Below are 26,113 nucleotides of genomic sequence, written 5' to 3'. Positions count from 1 at the left end.
CACACACACACACAAGACGGGGCTGTGCAAAAGGGCTGAGCTGGGAGCGGCGACCATCATGCCGCGCTTTCGATTTGCATCGCGCAAGCCTTCCCCCTCCGAACCCGTTTGGCCAATCGGCGCGCGAGGTTTCCGGCAGCGGGCGCCTGTCCGCCCGCTTCCGCAGAGGCTGGCATGCAAATGAGCCGCATGCAAACGAGAGAGGCGGGGACCGGCCGGCAGGGCCCGGGAGCGCGCGAAGGGAAGCGGGAGCTGGCGGGGGCCAGGTGGGTCGCAGGGGGGAGCGCGCGGGGCTTCGGGGCGCGGCCTGCGGATGGACTTCCAGAGGAGCCGGGAAAGGGGAAGCCGCTCTGCCCGCTTGCGGATAGGTGGGGCGTGGGGGCCTTCAGGCTCAAGCGGAGGGAAGCGGCCGGGGAGGTCGAGGACGCGAAGCGCCGGGCCAGGCCTGGCCTTCGGAGCCGGGGCTCAGCACCGGAGCGGCCTGTTCCAAATGCCGGGGTGGGTCGCGGGGCGGGGCTGGGGGGCAGGCGAAGCGTGCCGGTCGCTTGGTGGGTTGCAGGAGCTCTATTTCACCCCGCGCCTCTTCCTCCACGTCGCCTGCATGAGGGCACGAAGGCTCGGTCACGGGCTGCCAGGTCGGCAGGCGCTTCGCGGCCCTGAACCGGCGCTTCCTCGATCTAAGTGTCCGGCTGTTGTGCCCCGTAGGAGCAGGGTGCTTCTGAGCATGCACAGGGTGCATTTCCTATGCTGTCGAACAGCTGTAGCTAGCCCCCTACATCATGAGGAGAGCACGGGTGAAAACCTTCGGGGCAAAAAGAACTTGGCGCGGGGGGCTAAGGCCAGAACGCGCACGCCGCCCTTTTTGGGAAACCAGCCATTGCACGGATGGGAACAAGAGAAGAACATAAGAAGAGCCAGGCTGGATCAGACCAAAGGTCCATCTAGTCCAGCGTTCTGTTCACACCGTGGCCAACCAGCTGTCAACCGGGAACCCACAAGCAGGGCATGAGTGCTACAGCACCCTCCTGCCCATGTTCCCCAGCAACTGGTGTGCATAGGCTCACTGCCTCCGGTACTGGAGGTAGCACAGACTCATCAGGACTAGTGACCATTGCTAGCCTTCTCCAGGAATTTGTCTAACCCCCTTCAAAAACCCTCCAAATTGGTGGCCATTGCGACATCTTGTGGTAGCGAACTCCATAGTTTATGTGCTGGGTGAAGAAATCCCTCCTTTTATCTGTCTGGGATCTCCCACCAATCAGGTTCAAGGATGGCCGTTATGCAGGAAAGTTATGTGTGTGTGTGTGTGTGCGCGGGTGTTACACCAGGGCAGAGGAACCTGTGGACCTCCAGATGTCATCGGACTCCAGTTCCCATCACACCCAGGCAACCTGGCTGATGCTGAGGGGTAGTGGGAGTAGTAGTTCACGAATGTCTGGAGGGCCATAGGTTTACATGTTTACCACTGAGCTACATGGTGCCGTTTTGCTTCAGGAGAGCAACGTATTTTGAATGCCACTTGTACATTAGATAAATCAGTGACACCTATTGCTACGAGACCAACTGTTGCTAATCTCCCAGAGGGCATAGTTAATTGGGCGGTATGTGAAGGATGTAGACAAATAAAACATTCCCACAAGGGGCAGATAAATGTTGGTGATGTGATGTAGATAACGGTAATTGTATGTTTAAAAAAGCAAAGTGTCAAGAATTCCATTCGTTGCCTTGTACTCTTGACTGTGAGATCGTGTCAGAAGTTCCGTCTTATTGCTGCACTATTGGGGAGCTCACCCCATTGGGCCAAGCCATGAGAGCACAAAGGGATGTAACCACCTGTGAATCTGTTACCGTGAGAGAGGCCTGGCCCCTCCAACTCTAGGATTGTTTTCTATCTAAATACGCATAGGATTGTGCCCTGAGAGCTTCCCAGTTGGCTCCACCTGCCTGTGTCAACTTGCCTTGGGCTTGTGACTTCTTGGATCCTGGATTGGGCCCTGTCCTTACTTTGGTCACGTGTAGGATAGGCGCAGGTATTGCCCGTGGAGGCTGGTGGCTCTGATGTTGGTGGAGTGGTGAACCCACTCTGGATTTCAGTCAGAACTGACGGGCTGTGACTGAAACCTGGGGTGGATTCACTGCCCCAGCGACATTGGAGCCACCAGCCTCCATTTTGCTTTGATGTTTTGCCTGCGGTATTGTTTCAGAGGTTCTCCTTGATCTTTTCTATAACTGCTCATCCCTTTCCCTCTTCCCTACACCAATAAACTTTGTGTCTCCCTCTAGAGTTGTGTGTGCCTCCTTCCAGGTAAAGTTCAGCACTAAATTCAACACCCTCTGCTGGGTTCCTTTCTACCATGTAACGTTTCTGGCGTGGGGGCTTAAAATAGAGGGTGTCGGCTTGAACCCTTAATTTAGTACCCCTGGCTCAGGCTGGCGTGGAGGTAAAGGGGTGGTGGAAGTCTACTCACTATTGGCTTGTCCCTGCCTAGACTGCAGGGAGTTTGGGCAACCCGCTTTCTCCCATCGCTCAAAGAGTTTTGCATATTGTGCCAGAAGCTTTTTCACAGAGTGGAGCCCACCTCCATTTATTTATTTATTTTACTTGTACCCCACCTTTCTGCTAAAAAATGACACTCAAGGCGGCTTACAATCTTGGATAAATAAAACTTGATTAAAACAATAATGAAACAAATAGTCATAGAATAGTCATTATTCTATGCATTATACAGTATGCATAGAATAATGTCTAAATACATTAAAACTCAGTTAGAAACACAACAGTAACAGGGTAAAATTGCACTCAGTCCAGCAGACTCACTTGCACCCCAAAGACCTGTTTGAATAAGAACGTCTTTGCTTGCCAGCAGAAGGACAGAAAAGAGGGAGACAACCTAGCTCCCCTTAGCAGGGAGTTCCACAGCCTGGGAGTGGCCGCTGAGAAGGCTCTCTTTTGTGTCGCCACCAAACATGCCTCTGAAGGTGGTGGTAACTAAAGCAGGGCCTTTCTCGAAGATCTTCAGACCAGGGCAGGCTTGTTTGGGAGAAGGCCGTCTTTCAGCGAGCCAGGTCCCAAGCCCTACAGGGGCTTATAGGTCATAACCAGCTCTTTGAATTGTGCCCGGAAACAGACCTGTAGCTGCTGAAGCTGTTGTAATGAGAATCACCTGCTCCCTGTAATCTCAGATCAACAGTCTGGCCGCAGCATTCCAGACCAGCTGAAGTTTCTGAACAGTGTTCAAAGGCAGCCCCATGTAGAGTGTGTTGTTGTTGTTGTTGTTCAGTCGTTCAGTCGTGTCCGACTCTTCGTGACCCCATGGACCACAGCACGCCAGGCCTTCCTGTCCTGCGCTGTCTCCCGGAGTGTGCTCAAGTTCGTATTCATTGCATCGGTGATGCTATCTAGCCATCTCATCCTCTGCTGTCCCCTTCTCCTTTTGCCTTCAGTCTTTCCCAGCATCAGGGTCTTTTCCAGGGAGTTTTCTCTTCGCATTAGGTGGCCAAAATATTGGAGCTTCAGCTTCATTATCTGTCCTTCCAATGAGCACTCAGGGTTGATTTCCTTTAGGATGGACTGATTTGACCTCCTTGCAGTCCAGGGGACTCGTAAGAGTCTTCTCCAGCACCACAGTTCGAAAGCATCAATTCTTCGGCGCTCAGCCTTCCTTATAGTCCAGCTCTCACAGCCATACATTACTACTGGGAAAACCATAGCTTTGATTAGATGGACCTTTGTCGGCAAGGTGATGTCTCTGCTTCTTACTATGCTGTCTAGGTTTGCCATAGCTTTCCTCCCCAGGAGCAAGCGTCTTTTAATTTCATGGCTACAGTCACCATCTGCGGTGATCTTGGAGCCCAAGAAAGTAAAATCTGTCACTGCTTCCATTTCTTCCCCTTCTATATGCCAGGAAGTGATAGGGCCAGATGACATGATCTTAGTTTTTTTAATGTTGAGTTTCAAACCAGCTTTGGCACTCTCCTCTTTCACCCTCAACAAGAGGCTCTTGAGATCCTCTTCGCTTTCTGCAATTAGGGTGGTATCGTCTGCATATCGGAGGTTGTTGATAATTCTCCCGGCAATCTTAGTTCCGACCTGTGTGTTACAGTAGTCCAAAGAGGATGTAACTGAGGCATACATGACCATGGACAGATGAGACCTCTCTAGGAACAGGCGCAGTTGGTACACTAGCCTCTGCTGTGCAAATGCACTCCTGTCCACTGCTGAGACCTGGGCATCCAGGTTCAGGGCCGAATCTAGGAGCACACCCAAGCTGCGAACCTGTGTCCTCAGGGGGAGTGTAACCCCAGCCAGCACAGGCTGAATTCCTATTCCCTGATCTGCCTTTCGACTAACCAGAAACACCTCTGTCTTGTCTGGATTAAGCTTCAGTTTGTTTGCCCTCATCCACTCCATTACCAACATGAGGCACTGGTTTAGCACTAGACAGCTTCCTTGGAGTTAAAGGGAAAGCAGAGAGAGCAGGAATGGCATCAGGGCTTGGCATCATTGGCCATTCGTTAAGGCGCTTGCCTGTCCCAGCAGGCTGAGGGGGGGAAATTGTTTTTGTGGTCAGGGCGGTTGGTTTTAAATGTTTTTAACTGTTTTTTTTTTTGTATTCTCTGTTTTGAAATCTTTTAACTGTAGATATTTTGTATTTTAAACTTCTGTGCTAGAAACGACTTCCAGTTGCCTTTTTAGCTATAGTCAAGCGGTCTATAAATTGATTAAGGATACAGTCCTATGCATGTTTAGACAGAAAAATGACCCACAACTCCAAGCATTCCCCAGCTAGCCTGTCTGGCGTTTGTAGGACCTGCTGGGACTGGTAGGACTTTTCTTCTGTCTAAACATGCAGAGGATTGCACCCGAAGTAAAGAGTGCAGTAGTCCCTGTCACAGAGGTAATTGGTGATGATGCCAAGTAACTCTCCATTCATGTTATTTAGGATGCTGTGAAGTGACCGTTTTATCCAGCCTTTCATGTGTGCTCTGTCCCTGCCTCAGGGATGGGACGGAAACGAAAGGCCCCCGAGGCCCAGAATGGGGAGCCCAGCCGTTCAGGGGCTGAGCTGGAACTGCGCTGGGAGCAGGAGACCGCTGGCGATGGGTGGCAGCAGTTCTTGCCCGAGGAGAGCGCGGTCTTGAGCCAGGCGGCCCAGTGAGTGTATCTATTTTTACGTTATTTATTACATTTTTATACCGCCCAATAGCTGTCATGTTCCTTCCTCCTCCCCCTTCGCAGTCAACGCAGTCTAAGGCTTCAGGCTCACTACTTTATTACTTAATGACCAGGTTCCTTACAAATGCAAATTCTAGGAAACTCTCAGGCTCCAAAGGAAACAGTTACTCCACACAATTACGAACACCAATAGAGGAGCTGAAGTGGAAGTTAAAGAAGTCGCTGGCAGCTTGAACAAGAACTTCCAGGCCAGCCTAGCTAAGGGGGATGCTCCTTCCTTACAGTGGCTCCCTCCAAATAGGCTTTCACGCATAGCCAGCCTAGTGGGGCACCTGAGCTCCGCCTCTAACTTTTCCCGCTTCGCTCTGCGACGGACCCTCGCATCCCTCCAGTCATGCCCCTCACTCTCCTCCTCCCCCGAGACCTGGCTTCTCATGGAGGAGGAAAGGGTGGGCCCTTCAGGCCGAGCGTCTGTGAGCCCAGGTCTTGGGAAGACGGCCTTGCCATATCTGAGCTCACGAGGGAGGGAGCCTTCCCGTTCTGGCTGTTCCCGTTCTGAATCTGCGCTGCCAGATATCTCCACACGCCCACATTCATTCCTAACAATAGCCAAAGCTCTCTGGGCAGTTCACAGTTAAAACCACAACTTTCAACTTGACAAGACGTAATAGAAAACGTTTAAAAGTACCATGTAAAACCCAGCAGCAGTTACAGTCCAGAGAAAGCCTGTGTGAAAAGGTGTTTTAAGGAGGCTTTTGAAAGATGTGACATTTTCTGCCTCCCGAACTGCACGAGGGAGGGTTTTCCAGAGGGTGGGTGCCACTACAGAGAAGGCCTTCCGTTGAGGTTCTTCATGGCGACATGCTGTTCATTTTGGAACGGCCAGCAAGGCGTCCTTGTAAGATTCTAAATGTCGTCTGGGTATGGAGTTGGAGTTCCCGTCGTTGGCCCCATGGCAGGGCAGGTCAGAATTGGCCAGGGTTTTATTTATTTGTTTATTTACAATATTTATATACCGCTCCACATCAAAAGATTTCAAAGCGGTGAACAATAAAGATAAAAGAATAAAACACGATGTTAAAACAATTAAATGTTTTGAAAGAAACAAATTCTGAATTAAATAAACCGGGGTTGGTGACTCAAGGAAGGCCTCTTGAAGTAACAATGTCTTCAGGAACCGCTGAAAGCAACACAACGTTGGCGCGTGCCTGGCCTCCGAAGGTGGGAGTTCCACAGTAAGGGGGCCACCAGGAGGGGTTCTGTGATGTGGGCTTGTGTGTTTCCTCCTGCAGGGCCGGGAAGCTCACTGTAGACATCGGGGAGTCCTGCGTGGACCTGCGCAGGATGGTGCAGCGGGATAAACAGACTGGGCAGGAAACACTCGTGGCGGCGGCTGTCCGGGATCAGGATTCCTGTGAGCGACGTCGTTTTATTTTGAAATCTATATTAATAATGTATTTATTGCATTTATATCCCACCTTTTTCCCTCTTGCAAGGAACCCAAGGTGGCTTATATTATCCTCCTCCTCTCCCTTTTATCCTCACAACAACAACCTTGTGAGGTGGGTTGGGCTGCCCAAAGTCACCCAGTGAGCTTCCATGGCCGAGTGGGGACTAGAACCCAGAACTCCCAGCTCCGAGTCCAACACTCTCGCCACTACACCACACTGGCTCACCACAATACCACACTTAATAATTTTATTCATAACACAAAAATTGTGCAAGCTCTCAAGATTTCCAGGTCTCTTCATCCGGCAAGATGTTACAAAAAAGGAGGGTTTGCTCAGGGTAGGGGAAAAAAAATCTGACATGATGAAGCCAGAGCGCCTGCATGTTCAGAGTCCAAGACATGCATGCACTTGCATGTTCAGAGTTCGGGGGTGGGGGGGCTGTGCAGAAATTCAGATTAGGCTGTGCAAGTCATGTGGTGGTTGGACCTGCAGCTGCCCCTAGGATTGCTGGGAATCAGACGGGGAAAGATGTTGGATCCCCCATTTTAGAAATACACAATCCAGCTCTTACTAGGACGTGTTTCCATTCGAGGTGAAGCACGCTGGGCCCTTTGCTGGTGGATCAGAGAGAGAAACTAGGCAGCCTTCATATTAACCAAGCCAGAGATCATTTTAGATGCTGGACTTTCATTTTCTTTTAGTAATTTATTACATTTATATCTCACCTTGCTCACTAAGGAGCACAACGTGTCCATAAGCCCCAATTTGTCCTCATGACAATCCTGTGAGAAGGATTAAGCCGAGAGAGCGAAAGAGAGGGTGTGTTGTCTGGTCCCCAGTGCCTCAGTAGTCCTTGTAGTTGTGAGAGGTCACCTGGATCTGTGATGTGCACAGAGATACAGGCACCTCCGATATTCCTTGCTCTCCTGCAGTTTTTTAACTATATTTTTGTTAATTAATAATTGTTATTGCTAATAAGCATTATTAACATCCTTTATATCATCCTTCCTCAACCTGGTGTCTGCCAGATGTGTTAGACTACAATGATTACCTCTGAGTATTTACCCCTCACCATTACCCTTGACCATTTGGCCATGCTGGCTGGGGCTGATGGGCATTGTAGTCCAAAACATTTGGAGGGCACCAGGTTGGGGAAGTCTGCTTTATGTATTGTAATCCGTTTCAAACCAGCTGTAGTTTGAAAAGTTGGAGGCAGTATGATATTTTAAGGTATTGTGTCATTGGTAAGCCCATTTCAAAACCATCCTGTATTATGAAGTTCGCCCTGATATTTTTCTCCAGGAAGGTAAGAGTGCCTCTGAGCACGTCTTGAGTGCCCATTTCTCTCCACTGAGGGATTACTAAGCAGTCCCTCTGAGCCTCTTTCCGTTTACCTCGCCCGCATTTCTACTGAAGTTCTTGTCTCTTCCCCCGTGTTCTTTGTCCACCATGGTGCGGGTGCAGACGTGGTCTGGCGGTGGCAAGGGGACCACGAGGGCGATTGGCTTCCGTACCCTGCAGACACCTGCCTGGCTTTGCAGGCGGCCAGGAACAATCACGAAGAGCCCACGGTGGAAGTGACGGTCGGCCGGACACACTACAAGCTGGACACAGCCCACATGGTGCAGACCAACAGCCGGACTGGCTTTGAACGTCAGATGGAATGCAGGGAGTCCGGTATTGTAGTACAGGATTTACACGGAAGAAATGTTGTTACTGTCTTTAGTAGTAGTCCTTGAAGTCGTAGTAGTATTTGTCAAGAAATCCATTCTTCCCTCTGAGATTTAGCAGCTTGTATAGTTTCATTCCGTAACACTGGGCCTGCACATCTTCATGAAGCACCTGGGGGTGTTATCTTGTCCCATCCCTGGTACCAAGGCCACTGTAAGGGCGAGTTCACATGTCACACTAAGCCACCTTGAGAATAAGCCACGGTGGGTAGGTGGCTTGTCCCTTACTTGCAACAGACGATCACATGCTCAGTGGCTTCCTGTGGCTTGTTTCTCCCTCAATCCCTCTCAGTCCTCAGGCTGCTGCCGGCACATATCCAAAGGGCCTTTGCAGCAGAAATCCTCATTTTCTCACTCATGAGGGAAACTCCCCCCACACACACACACGCACATTAGCGTGCCAAAGGGATCTAAGTTTCTGAGCCCTTATGAATGCAGGAATGCATTTGCAAACATTAACCTTTTATTTTAGGGGTCTTGCACAACTGCACAGGACAGCAAGACCACTTGTCCACTATTGAGCCCAGCATAGCTATATCCCCCTTTTGCCAGTGGCGTTGTCAATTTCATTCTCCACTTGGGTGCTTCCCAAGAAAAACCCCTTCTTGTCAGTGTCCTCCGCTTTGGTACTTCCCTTGCTAATGAACACTTTTTTTTTTGTAAAGCGTGCTTCCTGTTTGCCAGAAGTAATAACACCTGCCCTTAAAGCTCCTTTCCGGCAGCTGCCGGCTACTTTCAGCTCTCCCCACCCTTCATGCGTTTCACTTCCCTCCAGTGGTCTCCGTTGCTAGCTGTCAGATGTACATGAAAGTTATGGAGCAGTGAACGGGATCACTAAAAATATGCAAATTTAATGGCAGAGCAGTACAATGGAGGGGGAAATTGTACACATTTCAAGGCAGAGCAGTAAATCGGACGGGGAAATTGCTCAAAATCCCTAGTAGCAGATATTCACTCCTGCGCACTTGTGCAGGAGAGAATAATGTGCTAATTTCAAGGCAGAACAGTAAAACAGCGGGGAGAATTGCATAAAATTCCTACCAGCAGATAATCACTCCTGCGCAGTTGCGCAGGGCAGAAAATTTTAAATAAATTATGAACACATTTGGGACATCCTCCGGTGTCCTTTCTTCACGAGGAAAAGAAAATTAAAAATCCATCCTGAGGCAGAAGGTGCTGAGAATGGCAGCAGCACTAGCGAGATTGCAGGGAGCGGCAAGAGTTTTCGCCACTTTTGCTGGGAGACTCCCTAGCCGTTCCTGACAACCTACAAAAAAATCGCCCCACAGGGTTCAGACATCAAGACAAGCCATCCTGAGAACAAGCCACACTAAACAACCCTACTACAAGCCATGGGTTCTTGGGGTGTTTTGCTTAGGAAAAGCAACCCCTGATGGAAAAACCGCTCCAGGTTCAGACACCACATTAAGCCACCCTGTGACTACCCATGTTAACAGCCCACCGTGGTGTAGCATGATGTGCGGACCGGGTCTAAACCTTTCACTAATTGGGATGAATGAATGCAGCTGAAGGTTGGTGAGAACTTTCTGCCCCCCCCCCCCCCCCCCCGGCCTGGGCTGATTGTTCCCAGGTAGCTTATGATTATGATTGGGTTATAGGGATCACTCAGATTTGCTAAAGGCATTTGGGTATAAAACCAGGGTGTGGGGGAGAGATGCCTTGGTCTTCTTATGGTTTTGTTTTGCCCTTTCCATTGTCTGCTTTGGATTGCTGCTTCCTGAGGTCCTGTGCTATTGAAGACCCATGCCGTATAGACAGGTTTAGTCAGTTTTGTATTATCATCATCATCATTTCTGTACTGCCCCATAGCTGAAGCTCTCTGGGCAGTTTGCAGAGATTAAAAACATTAAAAATACAATATGCAAAATTTGCAAACATAAAAACATACTTAAAAACATATAAACATACAACAGACAGTATACACAGAGACAACATATATTTAATCAACTTTGAGCAATCAGCCAAAGCATAAAAAGAATCCAGGATCGATTAAAACTCACCACATGCTGCCAGATGCCTGGGAAAAGAGAAAAGTCTTGACCGGGTGCTGAAAAGATAGCAGTTGGTGCAAGGTGGGCCTCGTCAGGGAGATCATTCCACAACTGGGGGGCCACCACCAAGAAGTCCCTCTCCCTAGTTGCTGTCTTTTAAGCTTCCCTTGGAGTGGGCACCTCAGATGTTGAGTGTAGTGTATGGGTAGGTTCGTGTTGGGAGAAGCGCTCTGTCAGGTATTGTGGTCCCGAGCCATGTAAGGCTTGATAGGTTAAAACCAGCACCTTGAATCTGGCTTGGAAGCATACAGGCAGCCAATGCAAAGTTTTCCCTGTATTGTTTCGAAACCTTGATCTGGTTCTTTTGTATGTTACTCCCTTTCCCTTTTTTCTTTTTTTAAATACATTTCCAGCTTCTCATAATTAAATGTGTGTGCTTCGTTCCAGTTAAGCCTTGGTGCTAAGCCCAGAGCTTTCCTCTTGCTTACTGCTCCTGTTTCTGGTTTCTGGCTTCAGGCTCAGGGCTTTGACGTAGAAGGTGCTGGCTTTGGCCCTGGGTTCATAAGCCTTAAGGGTGTCCGAGAGTCCCCTGGCTCAGGCTCGGTTGGACATAAGGTGTGGGGGCAGCCTATCTTGCTGGGACAGTGTTCATTCTGAGCAAACGTTTGCCCCTGCCTGCACTGCTGGGAGTTAGGGTACCCCCCCTTCCTCTCTGCGCATGTTGGTAGAGGTGGGATAAGATACTAAATCTGATTTGGAATTGCAGACATTTTGGGCGAGGCATTCTCTTGGGAAAGTGGTATAAGGGCCTTTGGAAACTGTGCCAGAACAGTTTGGTATTTTGCTAGCAAGGGAAAAGGCAGGCTAAGCCAAGTCCGGCTCAGGACCAAGTGCTTGGGGCCAATTCTGTCCAGAGTGCCCAGGGCAGGTGCAGCGGCAGCTGTGGAGGGAATCACAGGAGTGGATCACAGGAGTGGAGAGAGGGGACGAGCTGGCTCATGCTCCGGGAGACACCACCAACTGGCCTATGGATTTAGGGTCCAGTGGAGCGCCGCTGGCTGTACCAGATGGGATGTGCCCAGGGGGTTGCTGTACCAGATTCAGCGCTCCTGTCAGAGGAAGGCAACGAACATTTGCCAAGCAGGTAGCGAGATGCATGGTGGGTGTACCAACAGCAGGTGACACTTTGGGGAGTGCAGCTGGGAGCTATGAAGATACAGATGGGACAGCCTGGCAGAAATGCCCTAGGGAAAAATGTGGAAGCATCTTGGATAGCTCCTTTAGAATCCTCACTGGTTCTGACTGAAACCTGGAGCAGATTCACTGCCCCACTGACATCAGAGCTACCAGCCTCCACTGCAGCTTGGCCTTTATTTCTCAAGAGTACCAGATAGGAAGATGTCTCGTATGAAACCAGGCTGTTTGACCATTTAGCCCAGCGTTGTCTCCTCTGACTGGCAGCAACTCAGGCAGAGAGAGAGAGAGGCCTTGAGTCTTTTAATTGGAGATCCTAGGATTCAAACCTGAGACCTTCTGCTTGCAAAGCATGTGCTCTGCCACTGAGCTATGGTCTCTCCCCCCAGGAGGAAGTCTTTATCTCAGGGTAGGCCTGGCCAGGAGCCTCCCCGTCTCTTGCACTGGTACAACCAGCAACCCTGCTTCGTTCTGCTTTCAATTTATTTTCTGTTATTCAGATGCTGCAGAGATTAAGGATGGAGGATCTCAGCCAAGCCACAGTGTCCCAGGTGCCATTGGCTCTGCTTCTGCTAAGAGGGCACAGAACAGAGTGGATGCCCCAGCCTCTCAAGGGGAGGGAGATAGGAGAGGTAAGGGGCCCAGGAAACGGGTCTTGGTGGGTCAGTCCTTGGCCAGAATCCCCTGCCCAGCTGAGATTAGGAGCCCTGTCCTTGGAACACATGCAAACGATTGGTGGTGATTTATAGTAAGCACTTAAACACGCAACCAGCAGCCCTGTGCGAAGTATCTGATGCTGGAGTGTACAACTTCAGGCGACTCTACCACACAGTTTCAAGCATATAAAGATGAATAGCTTTAAGAACTAGAAACTTGGTTTTGTTTTTTGAAATGCTGAGATTCATAGAATGCAGACTCACGCATTGCAGTGCCAGGTTCTGTACTTGCACGGTATGCTGAGGGAAGCCACCTGGTCCTGCTCTAACCCACCTCGTCATTTACCCTGTAGAGGCAGTGAAAACGCTGATAGTGAAGGGGAAAGCTCCTGTGGATCCAGAATGCGTGGCCAAGCTGGGGAAGGTAAGGCATGCGCGAGGGTTAATGTGAGAGTTTACCAAGAACATGCTAATGGACACGTTGGGATCAGAGCAGTCAGTGTAGGCCAGGGTTCTGTCTACTGGCAGTGGCTGGCCAGATGCCACCAGGAAGACCCCAAGCAAGACACAATAGCACTTCTTCCAGGAGGAGTTTAATATCGGAGGTCGGCAACTGGTGGCCCCTGGGCTGAACCTGGCCCCCTTAAGAGCAGCAGCCTGGCCCTGCCGTTGCCAAGCCAGAGGTAAAAGAGCACACGTGAATAAAGCAGCAGTAAGCTCATGGGATTCTGCGAAGTGGCTGAGGTCCTTCAACAAGTTCTTGAACAGGAATTTCACCCTCCGTAATGGCAGCTGTTGTCGTGTGAGCAACCCTGTTTGCCCCATGGACCAGCCAGTTTGAACACGCCCCCTCAAAAGGTGGGTGAGCAGGACGGGGGAAATCACCTGGCCCTCGCTCTGAACTGTTGCACATGAATGGCTCACTCTGTGCCAGCAGCTGCCACGTGGAGTGGCCTACATCTGCCCCAGCGTGGCAATTGTGACACATAAGCCAGCTGTCTGTTGGTGGTATGTAGTCTGATCGGGGAAGTAGTGCTTCTGGTGGGCATTGCTTGTAGCCTCTAAACCAGGGGTGCGGAACCTCTTTCAGCCCGAGGGACGAATTCCGTTTCAGAGAAGCTCTCGGGGGCCACGTTCCAGTGGTGGGCAGGGCCAGAGGCAAAAGGGGCAGGGCCAAAAATACTACCCTATTTTAGCTTAAAGCCCTTCCTGCCCGGCACTAAGCCTTAGGAGAGGCGCATTTCAACCTTTCAGAATGGAGGGGAAATTGCACAAAAGCTGGGAAACCACCAAACAGTTGGTGGTCGGGGGAAAGGGGGCGGGGCCTTCTGGGGGACCCAGGAAAGCCAGATTGCACCCTCAGGAGGGCCAGATTTGGCTCCCGGGCCTCGGGTGCTGCACCTCCTGCTCTAAAAAGACTCGGGCTAATCTAATTTTCTAATTCCCCTTCTCCATGTTTGTTTACTTCTACACTTCCTACCCACAACAGGCTCACATTTATTGTGAGGGAGATGACATTTATGACGTAATGTTAAATCAGGTGAGTGCTTGGTACCTGCTTTTCACTAACGGGGGACTCTGGATGGTTAAACCAGAGCCTGCATGGTGCGGGAGATGGGTTTTGGATTTTAAAGCCTGTGTTCAAACCCTGACTCGGTCACAAAGCTAACTGGGCCACCCTGGGCGAGCCACTGTCTCTCAGGCTGGCCTACTGCGCAGGGTTGTTGTGAGAATAAAATAGTTGGGAAAACCATGTATGCTTCCCTCGGAGGAAGGGCATGGTAAAAAATAAAAAGCTCAGCATGACCAATTGACAGGAGGGGAGAAACACAGCAGTCCTAACAGCCCACCGAGTTATTTTTGTCTAGCCTCTCACACCCATGTGGCTGTGCCACCCACCCACATCATTATTTTTGTCTGGCCTCCTCACACCCACGTGGCTGTGCCACCTCACCTCACATAACAAGATTCTGTCAAAGGGAACAGGGAGTTAGTTGCATCAGAGCCTTTCTCTGTTGCTCTTGAAGAGAGGATCCGGGTGAGTTGACATTGAGATACATCAGGGTGGGAAAGGGCACAGGGTTTTGTTTTCAAATCCTGCCTCTTCTCTCCTTGGTCCCCGTCCCCACCCCCCACCCCAGACAAACCTCCAGTTCAACAACAACAAGTATTACCTCATCCAGTTGTTGGAGGACGATGGCATGCGGAGCTACAGTGTCTGGATGCGCTGGGGGCGTGGTGAGTCGGCGGAGCGGAACTTGGTCACAACGGAGTGCTAGCCAAGTTGGCCAAAGTGGAACAGGAGCAGGGGGCTGAATTTTCGACAAAGAGCCGGGCCCAAGCCCGCTGGGCAGTCGTGACCTCTGACCTGGAAGCAGAGATCATGATGGCCACTGATAGCTTGTAAGCAAAATGGATGGGACACTGTCAGTCGCTCTTAGGCACCATAGCTGCGGAGAAAACCTCCAAGTTCATAGGCACAGTTCACCTCTGGTTAACACAGAGTGTGGGCAAATTACGTGGGACCAGCTATGGCTGTCAGGCTCTGCTTGTGACCTTCGAAGCGGCATCTGGCTGACCACCGTCAGAGATAGAGTACTAGATTGGTACAGCAAAATGCTTATGTTCTTAAGCACTTCTTCCAACCCCAAAATGTGTGAGGTCTGATTCTGGGTTTGTAGAAACTCTAGTGCCAAAGCAGAGTTGTTTTCCCATCTCTAGGAAGAGAATCCATCTCACCTACACTATCCCATGCTTTGCAGCGGCTGTCATAAGCCTTCTCATGGTCATATTCTCTCTCCTTCCTAGTTGGTAAACCAGGTCAACACTCCCTTGTGAGTTGTGCTGGAGACTTGGCTAAAGCCAAAGACGTCTTCACCAAAAAGTGAGTCAAGTTGAGACTTCTTTGAGAGTTCCCCAGCACATCCAGTGCCTTCCCTCCCTGAACTCTGCACTTTGTCTGGCTGTGTTAGGTTCCTGGACAAAACCAAGAATGAGTGGACCAAGCGTTGCAACTTCCAGAAGGTTCCGGGCAAATATGATATTCTCTATCTGGACTATGAAGCCAATGATGCAGTGAGACTTCGGGTGGGGAAAGAAGAGGGAGAATGTTTATTGTTCAAAAAAATGCTCTGCCCCACAATCTCTTGTTTTACATGCCTGCCAGGGTGCGGAGGAAGCTGCCCCACGAAAGACAGCCACGTGTCCCAAGCCAATGTCGCAGCTGGACCCACGGGTGCAGGCCTTGGTGGAGCTGATCTGCAACATCCGCACCATGGAGGAGATGGTGGTGGAGATGAAGTATGACACCAAGAAGGCCCCTCTAGGTAAGTGGTGAGCTCATAATGTTTCTTTCTTCGTTTAGGATTTCCAAAGAGATACAGTAGCGAACGGGAAAGGCCTGTGTCTGGAGTGAAATGCGGAGATAAATTTGGAAGCTTGCATTGCAACTGCTCATTTTTTAAAAAAACAAAACAATCTGTTCCATCACTTTAGGACAGTGGTGGAGAACCTCCAGTTTGTGGGCCTAATCCAGCCCGGGAAGGGCTGGGCACGCTCTGGGGGCCTCTCCCCCTCCCCAAGCCCACCTCTGGTCTGCAGGCTACCGGAGACTTCTGGAAGAGGCGAGAGGAATCCCTGTGTCATCTCTGATCTGTGATGGGAGGGAAAAGGGGGGGATTTCCCTGGCGGAGGCACTGCACCTGATGTGGCAGGCGCTTGCAGGAGCCGGCCCTTGTGAATGATGGCCAAACCCGTTCCTGTGCCACTTCGGCCCCCGTTGCGATGCCCCCAACTCAGCCGGTGCTGCAAGTGCTCGCCGAGTCCCTTTCTGTGTGTAGAGAGAAGCACAGAGGTCTGTGCTTCTCTCTACACGGACGTCAAGGGCTGAGCCCTCCCGCCGTGCATGCAGTCGAACAAAGAGTCACTCCCAAGTAAATAGGCTTTATTATGCAAATCAGTCAGTCCCACGGCGGTTCAGGTTACAGACTGTGACATCCTATGGCAACCTAGCGCTGACGTTGATGATTAAGCTGACACAATACCCAAAAGACTCCCTTACAGATCCCTTTGAGGGACACGCTACTGTTAGGTGGGAGGTTGCTGCAAAGAACCTGAAAGGCTTTCCCAGGGAGGGTCTTCCCCTAGAGACCTCTTGTGGGGAGGCCTCTTGCGATGGGCCATCCTTGTAGAACGCTTTACTTCTGTGCCTCCCTCTTGACCCGACATCTGATCCTTGCGTCTGTCACGCCCACTTTCTCCCCCCTTGTGAGCTGCTGTGTTCCCACAGAGGCAGAGGTTATGGCCGGGCTGCAGTCCAACCGATGAGCTTGCACCTGGACAGATTCTGCTCTGTCTCCCTGAAGCTCTGTTTCCTCCCCCGCCACTTCGCACCGTTCCTCACCTGACTCCGAGTCTGTTCCCACAACCTGTGCCGAGATACTGGGCCCAATCCTGACAATGGAGAAAGAAAAGGTGGGGTGGAGTGGGAGTGGATGATGTCATGGGAGGGAGAGGTTTCTGGGTCGCCCCCCCCCCCCCCCGCCTTGAAGTCATCCAGCCCACCAGCTTGGTCCGAGGGGGCAGTTGGGCCCTCCGACCAAAGGAGGTCGCTCGCCCTTGCTTTGGAAAACAGTACTTATTTAAAATGAGTGCGTGCAGCAGCCTGCAACGGTGAAAAGGTTGAACCTGTATTTGCTAGAACTTCAGCAAGGTAACAGCAGTGGGCCCCTGCATGTACTGGATGGAGGCATTGGGGTCCTGGGGCATAACTAGCTCTATAAACATAGGCTTCTGTTTGATGCAGCTCGGAGGGCAGCAGCTGGGCAGTACACTTGTGCGATGGGCGCAAAGCTCAGGGAAGCGCGAGAGGGGTCCTTTCCACTGGCAGACTCTCGTGAGACTGAAACTCTGCGCTGTCTTCACCCGAGTGCCTCTCTTCTGTCTTCGCTCCAGGAAAGCTGACGGCCGAACAGATCCGAGCAGGGTACCAGTCCTTGCAAAAGGTGGAGGCGTGTCTGAAGCGGAAGAAGGCCGGCCGTGCCCTGCTGGAGGCCTGCAACGAATTCTACACACGGATCCCCCACGATTTTGGGTTCGTGCTCCCTTGGGCTTCCAGCGGCCCAGGGGTAGATGAAGCGTGTCTCTTTCCGCCCAGTTCTCATCCTTCTCCATGCAGCCATTCCGTATTCCCGTGCACCCCAATATTCAGAGTCCCTCAACCAACTTTCCAAGTCAGCAATGATAATAGCATATGCCCTTTCTTCATCCCTACCCACACAAAACGGACACAACTCTTGTCTGTCCTTGTTTTGCAGGGGGGGTTGCTTTTTCCATTGAGGACGCTGTCCTATGCATGTTTAGACAGAAAAAAGTCCTACAACTCCCAGCATTCCCTGGCCAGCCTGTCTGGCATTTGTAGGACCTGCTGGAACTTGTAGGACCTTTTTCTGTCTAAACATGCATAGGATTGTGCCCTTAACCAGGAATGGGGAAGGTGGGGCCGTTCAGAGGTGTCAGACTACATCTCCCGTCAACCCTCACTATTGGCTGTCCCGGCTAGGGCTGATGGCAATTGCCGTCCAACAACATCTGTTAGGATCACACGTTCTCCCGCCCCTGCATTAAGCCACATTTTTATTTTATTGATTTATGATTATTTTATTGTATTTATGTATGACTATTTTATTTGTAAAATTGTATGTCCTGCCTTTGGCTGCAAAATTGCCTGAAAGCAGCTTACAATAATGCAGCAAGTTTTCATAGCCCTTTAATAGCTTTTTTAGTCTTTCAAGTTGCTGTTCTAATATACTCTTCTTCTTGTTTATGAAATGGGGCTTTTAAGATGCTTTTGAATGTTGTTGGATTTGTCTGTTCACCACTTTGAGTTCCTCTCAGGGAAATTAGTGGGATATATATGTTTTTAAAATAAATAAATGCATAATAATAATCGGAAGTAGCAGCAGCAACAGCAGCACAGTTGTAACCAGGAAAAGTGGCAAAATGAGCAGATTAAAAAGGAAGATTCAGGTATAAAAGGTACAGGTAAAATCCCATGGAAAATACTATCACACCATTGAGAGTACAGGACAGACTGCACCTGGTCCCTAAAGAGTAACAGGGTGGGTGCCAGACACTCAGGTCTAGGTGGAGAGTTCCAGAGTTTGGCTGCCAGTGCCGAAAAGGCCCCTTCCGCAGCCAACACCTCCCTGACCTCTGGAATACCCAGCAAAGGGCCTTTGAGGAAAATCTCAAATGACAAGCAGACCCACATCAGAGACAACAAGTCATGTTTGTAGTGCATGATCCTACACCCACACGCACATGTCCACTCCGTTCTATGACCTTTCCTAAAGTGTCTGCCCTTCCTGTCCATTTCTCCCACCCCTTTCCAGGCTGAAAATTCCCCCACTGATAAGCACGGAACAGGAGCTGCAAGAGAAGGCGCAGCTGCTGGAGGTAAGGCCGGTGACATGCAATGGCACAGCTAAGACTAGAAAATCGGACTGAGGGATGACCAGGGCCTCTTAAAGATGTGCATAGTCAAGTGCAAGGGTCAAGGTTTCTCCACCCCAGGGGGAATAATAAATGTTCTGGTGCTGCGAGGCACCCACTGGACAACAGGTGACTGGTTAGACCAGCCCTCCTCAGCCTGGTGCCCTCCAGATGTTTTGGACTACAACTCCCAGGATTCCTGGCCATTGGCCATGCTGGCAGGGGTTGGTGGGAGTTGAAGTCCAAAACTCTGGAGGGGGCCAGGCTAGAGAAGGCGGGCTTCTGGGTTGATTTTATTGTTCATTTTTCTAAAAAATAGAAGCCTTCTAGCGCTTTTCTTTTCTTTTGTGTGTGTGGAGAATGGTTGTGATGCCCTTGGTGTTCAAGGAAAGGCACTCTGCATAGCACTGGAGGCAATCTCTCTAGCGTTGCTTCACTTCTAACAGGGGTTGGCCATATAATTAAGATTCCCAAGTTTGGGGAGCGTTATTATTATTAATCATAATTATTATGACATTTATATCCTGCAATTTTTTCCTTTTGCAAGGAACCAGGGGTGGCTTACATAGTCCTCTCCATTTTGTCCTCACAACAGCCCTGTGAGGTAGGTTAGGCTGAGAGTCGGTGACTGGCCCAAAAACACCCAGTGAGCTTCATGGCTGAGTGGGGACTAGAACCCGGATCTCCAGAGTCCCAGTCCAACACTCTAGCCACTGCGCTGCACTGGCTAGTAGGATGCAATTCTGTGAAGGTGCCATATACCAAGGTGCCAGATGGAATGGTTTGAGGGGGAATCCACCCTAACCAGGGGTAGGCAGCCTGGCACCCTCCATGTTTCAGACTACAACTTCCATAATTGGCTATGCTAGCTGGGCCTGATGCTGTAGTCCAAAACATCTGGAGGGTACCCTGTCCAAACTGTAGGTTTGTCCCTCCCTCCTGAAGATGATCAGGGGACTGGAAACAAAGCCCTATGAGGAGAGGCTGAAAGAACTGGGCATGTTTAGCCTTGAGAAGGGAAGACTGAGGGGAGACATGATAGCACTCTTCAAGGACTTGAAAGGTTGTCATAGAGCGGAAGGCCAGGATCTCTTCTCTATAGTCCCAGAGTGCAGGACAGACTCAATGGTCTTGTAGACCCCTTCCAACCCTGCTATTCTATGATTCTTTTGCTCCCCAAGGCCCTCAGTGAGATCCGTATTGGCATTAAGCTGGTCCGGTCAGAGCAGCTGGAGCTGGAACACCCGCTGGACCGCAGCTACCGCGGACTGGCCTGTGAGCTCCGACCCTTGGAGAAGGACAGCCCCGATTTCCAGGTGTGTACTGGGAGGGAATAGGAGAACCCCGTCCTTGCGTCTAAGAACCTTTTCAGGGGAGTGATTCCTTCTCTCGTTTGCAATCCTCCCTGCTCCTCTCCCCAGGTACTAGAGCATTACCTCTTATCCACCCACGCCCCCACCCACAAGGATTACACGATGACCCTGCTGGAAGGCTTCGTACTGAACAAGGAGAGCTCCAGTTCCGACCACGTTTTCCGCTCCGACCTGCCCAACCGGTGAGTGGGAAGAGCAGAGCGGGCCAGGAAAATGAACCCAGATCCAGAGCTGTGCTTCTCATGCTTTCTTCCGCCCTCAGGATGCTGCTGTGGCACGGATCCCGCCTGGGCAACTGGGCGGGGATTTTGAGCCAGGGGTTGCGCGTGGCCCCACCGGAGGCCCCCGTCACTGGCTACATGGTGAGCCTCTTTCTCTCTCCACGGCCTAGTCTTTTGCTTGTTGCTCCTAGCTCTGTTCATCTTGGGGCTGTCCTTCATGCATTCCTTTTCTCTTTTTATTTTCGAAGTTTGGGAAAGGGATCTATTTTGCGGACATGTCCTCCAAGAGTGCCAATTACTGCTTTGCCACCCGCGAGAAAGACATCGGCCTGCTGTTGCTCTCAGAGGTGAGATCTGCCTCCCTTTGGGGGATTGGGATGGGGCAGGGACCCACCATGCCTGTGCATAAATAGAACACAAGGGAAGAGCATAGCCTCAGACTGCTGTAAAAGATTTTACAGATGAAAAGCCTGACACGTTTCAGCCTCTTTCTGTATTATTAGGCTTTCTTCAAAGGGTTTGAAGATGGTCTGTAGAGATTCTTACAACAGATTGTCTTGTGCTGAAAACACTAGCAACTCAGAGTTTGTCTTGTATTTACAGCAAGAATCTCTGCAGACAATCTTACACCCTTTAAAGGAGGCCTGATAATAAAGAGGCAGAAACGCATCAGGCTTTTCATCAGCAAAATCTTTTACAACAGCCTGAGACTACTCTTTTTCCTTGTGTTCACCTTGGATGCTCACCGGCCTTGCATCTGTGCATAAATAGATACATGCACACACTCAAAATCGAGATATAGTCACCCCCACAGCATCTCCCCCATATATCCCTCTCCCGCCGGTTACTTTTTATTGGACTAAATCTTTACGAGGCCATTCGCACATTCAGCCACACTGTTTTGAATATTGATTGATGTACGTAACATGCGAACAGTGCTCAAGTTCTGCCCTTCTTGCAGGTGGCACTGGGAGAGTGCAGTGAGCTCCTGGAGGCAAACCCCGAAGCAGAGAAACTGCTGGCCAGCAAACACAGCACTAAAGGCCTCGGGAAGCTGGCTCCGTCCCCAGCCAACAGCGTCACACTGTGAGTTTGTTTGGGGAGATGGCAGAGAAGCTGCCCTGACTGAAAATTCAAAGTTTCTAGTGCTTAAGGCAGGGGTGCAAAAAGTGCAGCCCATGGGCCAGAATTGGCCCCCAAGCTTTGTCTGGCAACCCTCAGAATCTACCCTCATCGAATAAAATGGGGAGGAAAGAGAAAAATATGGGGGAAATGCTGTAGGAACAGGCTCTGTAGTTCCTGCCATAGAACCCTCATTCCTAGAGTATCACTGGAGCGTCCTGGGAAGCAACACTTGGAAGGTTCCTCCCAGATTCATGGAACGGTTTCGGGGTGCTCTAGGAACAAGGCTTGTATGGCAGGAGCCAAAATGGCTGTCAACCCCCAGCTTAAACCATTGGATGGATGTGGAAGTATGTGAGCAATGCCTGTCAGTCTCAAAAGCTAGGACAGAGGTGGTATAAGATGCTCAGGGACTTGTATTGAGCTCTTTAACACCCATTCCCACTCCCCAAAGGAGCAGCATCTGTTACGAAAAGAATACGTCATTCAGCCAGAATGGCACATTTCTTGTCTATCCTGTGGAGATACATGGGCACGTGCCATAGCCACCTGCTTCTGTCTTGCAGTGTGGGGCTACATCCCTTCTCTTGACCCGTTTTAAATGTTGTTGTTGTTACATAGGTGAAGTACCTTAGGGGAAGAAACACCATGTTTTTCCATGGCAAAAACTCACTGGAACTTTTGATTGCAAAGGCTAACACACCCATGTTAAAAAAAAGTCACACCCGTGTTAAAAAAAAAAGTATCTTCTGTTATTTGTATCTTAACAACATTCATGAGTTAGGAGGAGGAGGGGAAAAAAAGCTTTCCTTGAAAGAAAGGAGCACCTTTAGTTAGCAGCCTTCTTGAAAACATTCAGGGTGTAGACGTGCGTCAAGGGCTTGTGACTCATCTCAAATCTTTTCTCTTCTGTGATCTTGCTTGTGTCTCTGTCCTTTCTTGGCAGGCATGGGGCAACAGTTCCGCTGGGCCCAGCTGTGGAAACTGGTGTGGTGAACCCGAAAGGCTACACTCTGAACTATAACGAATTCATTGTCTATGACCCACACCAGGTGCGTCTGAAGTATCTCCTTAAGGTGCGCTTCAATTTTATGCAGCTCTGGTGAAAGGCAACAGACAGTTAGTACAAGGATGATGGATGAGACCGGCTGGCATTTTCTTTACCCGACGTTACAAGTGCCTTCAAGCTGAGAGAGAGACAACCTTCTTCAATAGTCTTTTATTCCCAAGGTGCAGGTTAAACTGGAACGAACAAGCTGGGTGGCATCTTAAGGGAGCTGCCGACAAGGATGTGTGTTAAACAGCCGAGGTTGTTAAGTCCTCTACTGCTCACTGTGTTTTCTTGCTTTTATTGCAAACACAGTTGCTCAGGATGAGAAACACAAAGTAGCTGACATCACTTTATTTTTCAATAAACAGGAAGAAATGCTTCTGTAGGCTTGAGTCTGATATGTGTCAATGGGGCTGTTCACACAACACATTTTGAAGCGTGGGTTGGTTGCTGAATTGTGGGTTATCATAGCCAGCGTGGCTTGTTAAATATGCAGTACGACTTGTTAATCGCCCTGAACAACCCAACAACAAACTATGGGTTCTCAAGCTGGCTTGTTCGAGAAGATATGCCACACTGCATGGTTAACAAGCCACCCTGGCTGCATTCAGACAACATGATAACCCATGGTTCAAAACAACTCACACTTAACCACTGTGTGGGGGTTAGCATATTGCCTGAACGGCCGCTATGGCTGTAGATTTGTGAGGAAGGGGGAAAAAGTGCATTTTGAATTTTTCCTTCTCTGGTGGACTGAACATTCTCCCTCACAAAAGAAACTGATTACTCCTGGATTTTACTTCTTTTTCACATAGCTCTATTCCCTAAGAATCACATCTTGTTCTTACTGCATTTTAATCCCATTCTTCTTCCAAAAGACCCGAGATAGGTATACACACACACCCTCGCCAACCTGGTGCCCTCCAGTTGTTTTGAATTTCAACTCCCATCAGCCTCAGCCAACACAGCCAATGATCAGGAATGCTGGGAGTTCTGGTCCAAACATCTGGAGAGCACTAGGTTGGGGAGGAATGAGATATACAAATAGAGGGGTTGGGAGGATGTTAAAAGATGCTTTTTAAAATTTCCACAAAGATTTAGGATCATGTTCAGAACAGAAATAAGTGGTTAACTGGACTGAGAAGAAAAACTATTAAGAATGGGCAGACTTTGAGAAGGAACAGCATCTGGAATTTTAATCGAAGGTCTTTCTTGTCCACCTACAGTAATAGGATTACGGAATTTAATTTGATAAAATCTAGACTCTAGTGTAGAAGAACTATACAGGAAAGATCTTAATGTCCCTGATAGCCATGATAGTACAGTCACTGAACTTGAGCCAGACATCCTCGAGAGTGAAGTCAAGTGGGCCTTAGGAAGCATTACTAACAACCAAGCTAGCAGAGATGACAGTATTCCAGCTGAGTTATTTAAGATCGTAAAAGATGATGCTGTTAAAGTGCTGTACTCAACATGCCAACAAATTTGGAACACTCAACAGTGGCCACAAGACTGGAAAAGGTCAGTTTACATTCCAATTCCAAAGAAGGGCAATGCCAAAGAGTGTTCAAACTACCGTACAATTGTGCTCATTTCACATGCCAGCAAGGTGATGCTCAAAATCCTACAAGCTAGGCTTCAGCAGTATGTGAACTGAGAACTACCGGAAGTACAAGCTGGGTTTCGAAGAGGCAGAGGAACTAGAGATCAAATCAACATTTGCTGGATCATGGAGAAAGCAAGAGAATTCCAGAAAAACGTCTATTTCTGCTTCATTGACTACGCTAAAGCCTTTGATTGTGTGGATCACAACAAACTGTGGCAAATTCTTAAAGAAATGGGAGTACCAGACCACCTTACCTGTCTCCTGAGAAACCTGTACGAGGGTCAAGAAGCAGCAGTAAGAACCAGACATGGAACAATCGATTGGTTTAAAATTGGAAAAGGAGTATGACAAGGCTGTATATTGTTGCCCTGCTTATTTAACTTATATGCAGAGTACATCATGAGAAATGCCGGGTTGGATGAATCACAGGTCAGAATTAAGATTGCCGGGAGAATTATCAACGACGTCAGATACGCAGACGATACCACCCTAATGGCAGAAAGCGAAGAGGATCTAAAGAGCCTTTTGTTGAGGGTGAAAGTGGAGAGTGCAAAAGCTGGTTTGAAACTCAACATTAAAAAAACCAAGATTATGGCATCTGGCCCCATCGCTTCCCGGCATATAGAAGGGGAAGAAATGGGAGCAGTGACAGATTTTACTTTCTTGGGCTCCAAGATCACCGCAGACGGTGACTGTAGCCATGAAATTAAAAGACGCTTGCTCCTTGGGAGGAAAGCTACGGCAAACCTAGACAGCATAGTAAGAAGCAGAGACATCACCTTGCTGACAAAGGTCCGTCTAATCAAAGCTATGGTTTTCCCAGTAGCAACATATGGCTGTGAGAGCTGGACTATAAGGAAGGCTGAGTGCCGAAGAATTGATGCTTTCGAACTGTGGTGCTGGAGAAGACTCTTACGAGTCCCCTGGACTGCAAGGAGGTCAAATCAGTCCATCCTAAAGGAAATCAACCCTGAGTGCTCATTGGAAGGACAGATACTGAAGCTGAAGCTCAAATATTTTGGCCACCTAATGCGAAGAGAAAACTCCCTGGAAAAGGCCCTGATGCTGGGAAAGATTGAAGGCAAAAGGAGACGGGGATGGCAGAGGATGAGATGGCTAGATAGCATCACCGATGCAATGAATATGAACTTGAGCACGCTCCGGGAGAGAGGGGAGGACAGGAAGGCCTGGCGTGCTATGGTCCATGGGGTCATGAAGAGTCGGACATGACTGAACAACAACAACAAGACTCTAGTGTAGTTCAGCTGAGTTTATTTACGAAGTTCATTTCTCATCCATGATTGTTTAGCTCAACCCAGGCCACAGAGCTCACAACTGCCAGGCAATCAATCACAGGCTGCAAGTACTGTCTCCAAGTCAACCAAAAAAGCCATCCAAAAGAGAGAACCATCCACAATTTCAACATCGGAATCCGCAGGCTAAGGTTCTAGTAGTTGAAACAGCAACGTCTACGTCTCCATGGCTGGAAAGAGGAGTTGCAGGCGGCGTGCAACAGGGAAGAGTCTGAAGCTCCCCCAGGAAGACGGCTCCTTAACTAGGGAGGCATTCCCACGCCAGGAAGTAGACGTTGCCCAATGTGTCACCCACGGCGAGGGTAAGCGAAGAGTCGGCACTGGGGCAAGGCTGGAGACAGGAAACTGGGGCATGGCACCGGAACTGGCCCAGCTGTAGGCAAGACGGGGTGGGGGAAATGGATACAGAACGAAGAAAGGATAAGACAGGATCTAGGTAAAGGAACAAAAATATGTGAGGGAGGGCTCAGGGTGGAACCGGGGTAAACAGGGCCAAGACACTTGTCCATGTACAGTTGTGGCTGGTCTTAATGCCACCAGCTAAATCCAGGCTTCCCAAACCTGGTTCATCTTGGAATTATGGGAGTTGTAGTCCAACACATCTGGAGGGTGCCAGATTGGGGAAGACTCAACTAAGCTCAAAATTCAGGCTGAGTTCTTCCTGAGCTACCATACCTGTTTCTGGGCTGTATCACTTCAGACGGAGGCCACAAAAT

The 26,113-nt window shown here is 49.7% G+C and overlaps 2 protein-coding genes across 7 annotated transcripts in view; one reads left to right on the top strand and one right to left on the bottom strand.

Annotated features, from left to right (window-relative positions):
• Positions 1–174: 174 nt before the first annotated feature.
• Positions 175–22,857, top strand: PARP2 (poly(ADP-ribose) polymerase 2). 2 transcript variants are annotated; one of them, XM_084806122.1, is made up of 19 exons: positions 175–266; positions 5,002–5,155; positions 6,469–6,590; positions 8,092–8,304; positions 12,064–12,195; positions 12,573–12,643; positions 13,709–13,759; positions 14,361–14,457; positions 15,028–15,103; positions 15,192–15,294; positions 15,386–15,545; positions 17,173–17,311; positions 18,612–18,675; positions 19,893–20,027; positions 20,133–20,266; positions 20,347–20,446; positions 20,554–20,652; positions 21,267–21,391; positions 22,374–22,857. In XM_084806122.1, the coding sequence occupies exons 2-19, from the start codon at positions 5,004–5,006 to the stop codon at positions 22,531–22,533; spliced, it is 2,133 nt and encodes a 710-aa protein (XP_084662248.1). In that variant the 5' UTR covers positions 175–266; positions 5,002–5,003; the 3' UTR covers positions 22,534–22,857. The 2 variants fall into 2 exon arrangements, with proteins under 2 accessions (XP_084662248.1, XP_084662249.1); XM_084806123.1 differs by having other exon boundaries at positions 4,944–5,155.
• The window catches only part of TEP1 (telomerase associated protein 1), an 82,461-nt gene continuing 79,203 nt past the window's right edge, over positions 22,856–26,113 (bottom strand). For all 5 annotated transcript variants that reach the window (XM_084806119.1, XM_084806118.1, XM_084806121.1 and 2 more), the window contains one exon: positions 22,856–25,770. In XM_084806119.1, the coding sequence (XP_084662245.1) occupies positions 25,636–25,770 (135 nt within the window). In that variant the 3' untranslated portion in view covers positions 22,856–25,635. The remainder of the gene's footprint in view (positions 25,771–26,113) is intronic.

The sequence above is a fragment of the Heloderma suspectum genome, chromosome 6 (assembly GCF_057233095.1).
Source record: "Heloderma suspectum isolate Gila_16-S chromosome 6, 16-S_ref, whole genome shotgun sequence".
Classification (NCBI taxonomy): Eukaryota; Metazoa; Chordata; class Lepidosauria; order Squamata; family Helodermatidae; genus Heloderma; species Heloderma suspectum.
The sequence above is the reverse complement of the archived record's forward strand: the minus strand, read 5'-3'. Positions and strand labels throughout refer to the sequence as shown.

What these genes read in the sequence shown, in the direction of transcription:
- PARP2 (XM_084806122.1), top strand. Translation starts at nt 5,004, where the DNA reads ATGGGACGGAAACGAAAGGCCCCCGAGGCCCAGAATGGGGAGCCCAGC. An exon ending in TGTCCGGGATCAGGATTCCT is followed by an intron (nt 6,591 to 8,091) that starts GTGAGCGACGTC and finishes GTGCGGGTGCAG; the next exon opens with ACGTGGTCTGGCGGTGGCAA. An exon ending in AGGGGAGGGAGATAGGAGAG is followed by an intron (nt 12,196 to 12,572) that starts GTAAGGGGCCCA and finishes TTTACCCTGTAG; the next exon opens with AGGCAGTGAAAACGCTGATA.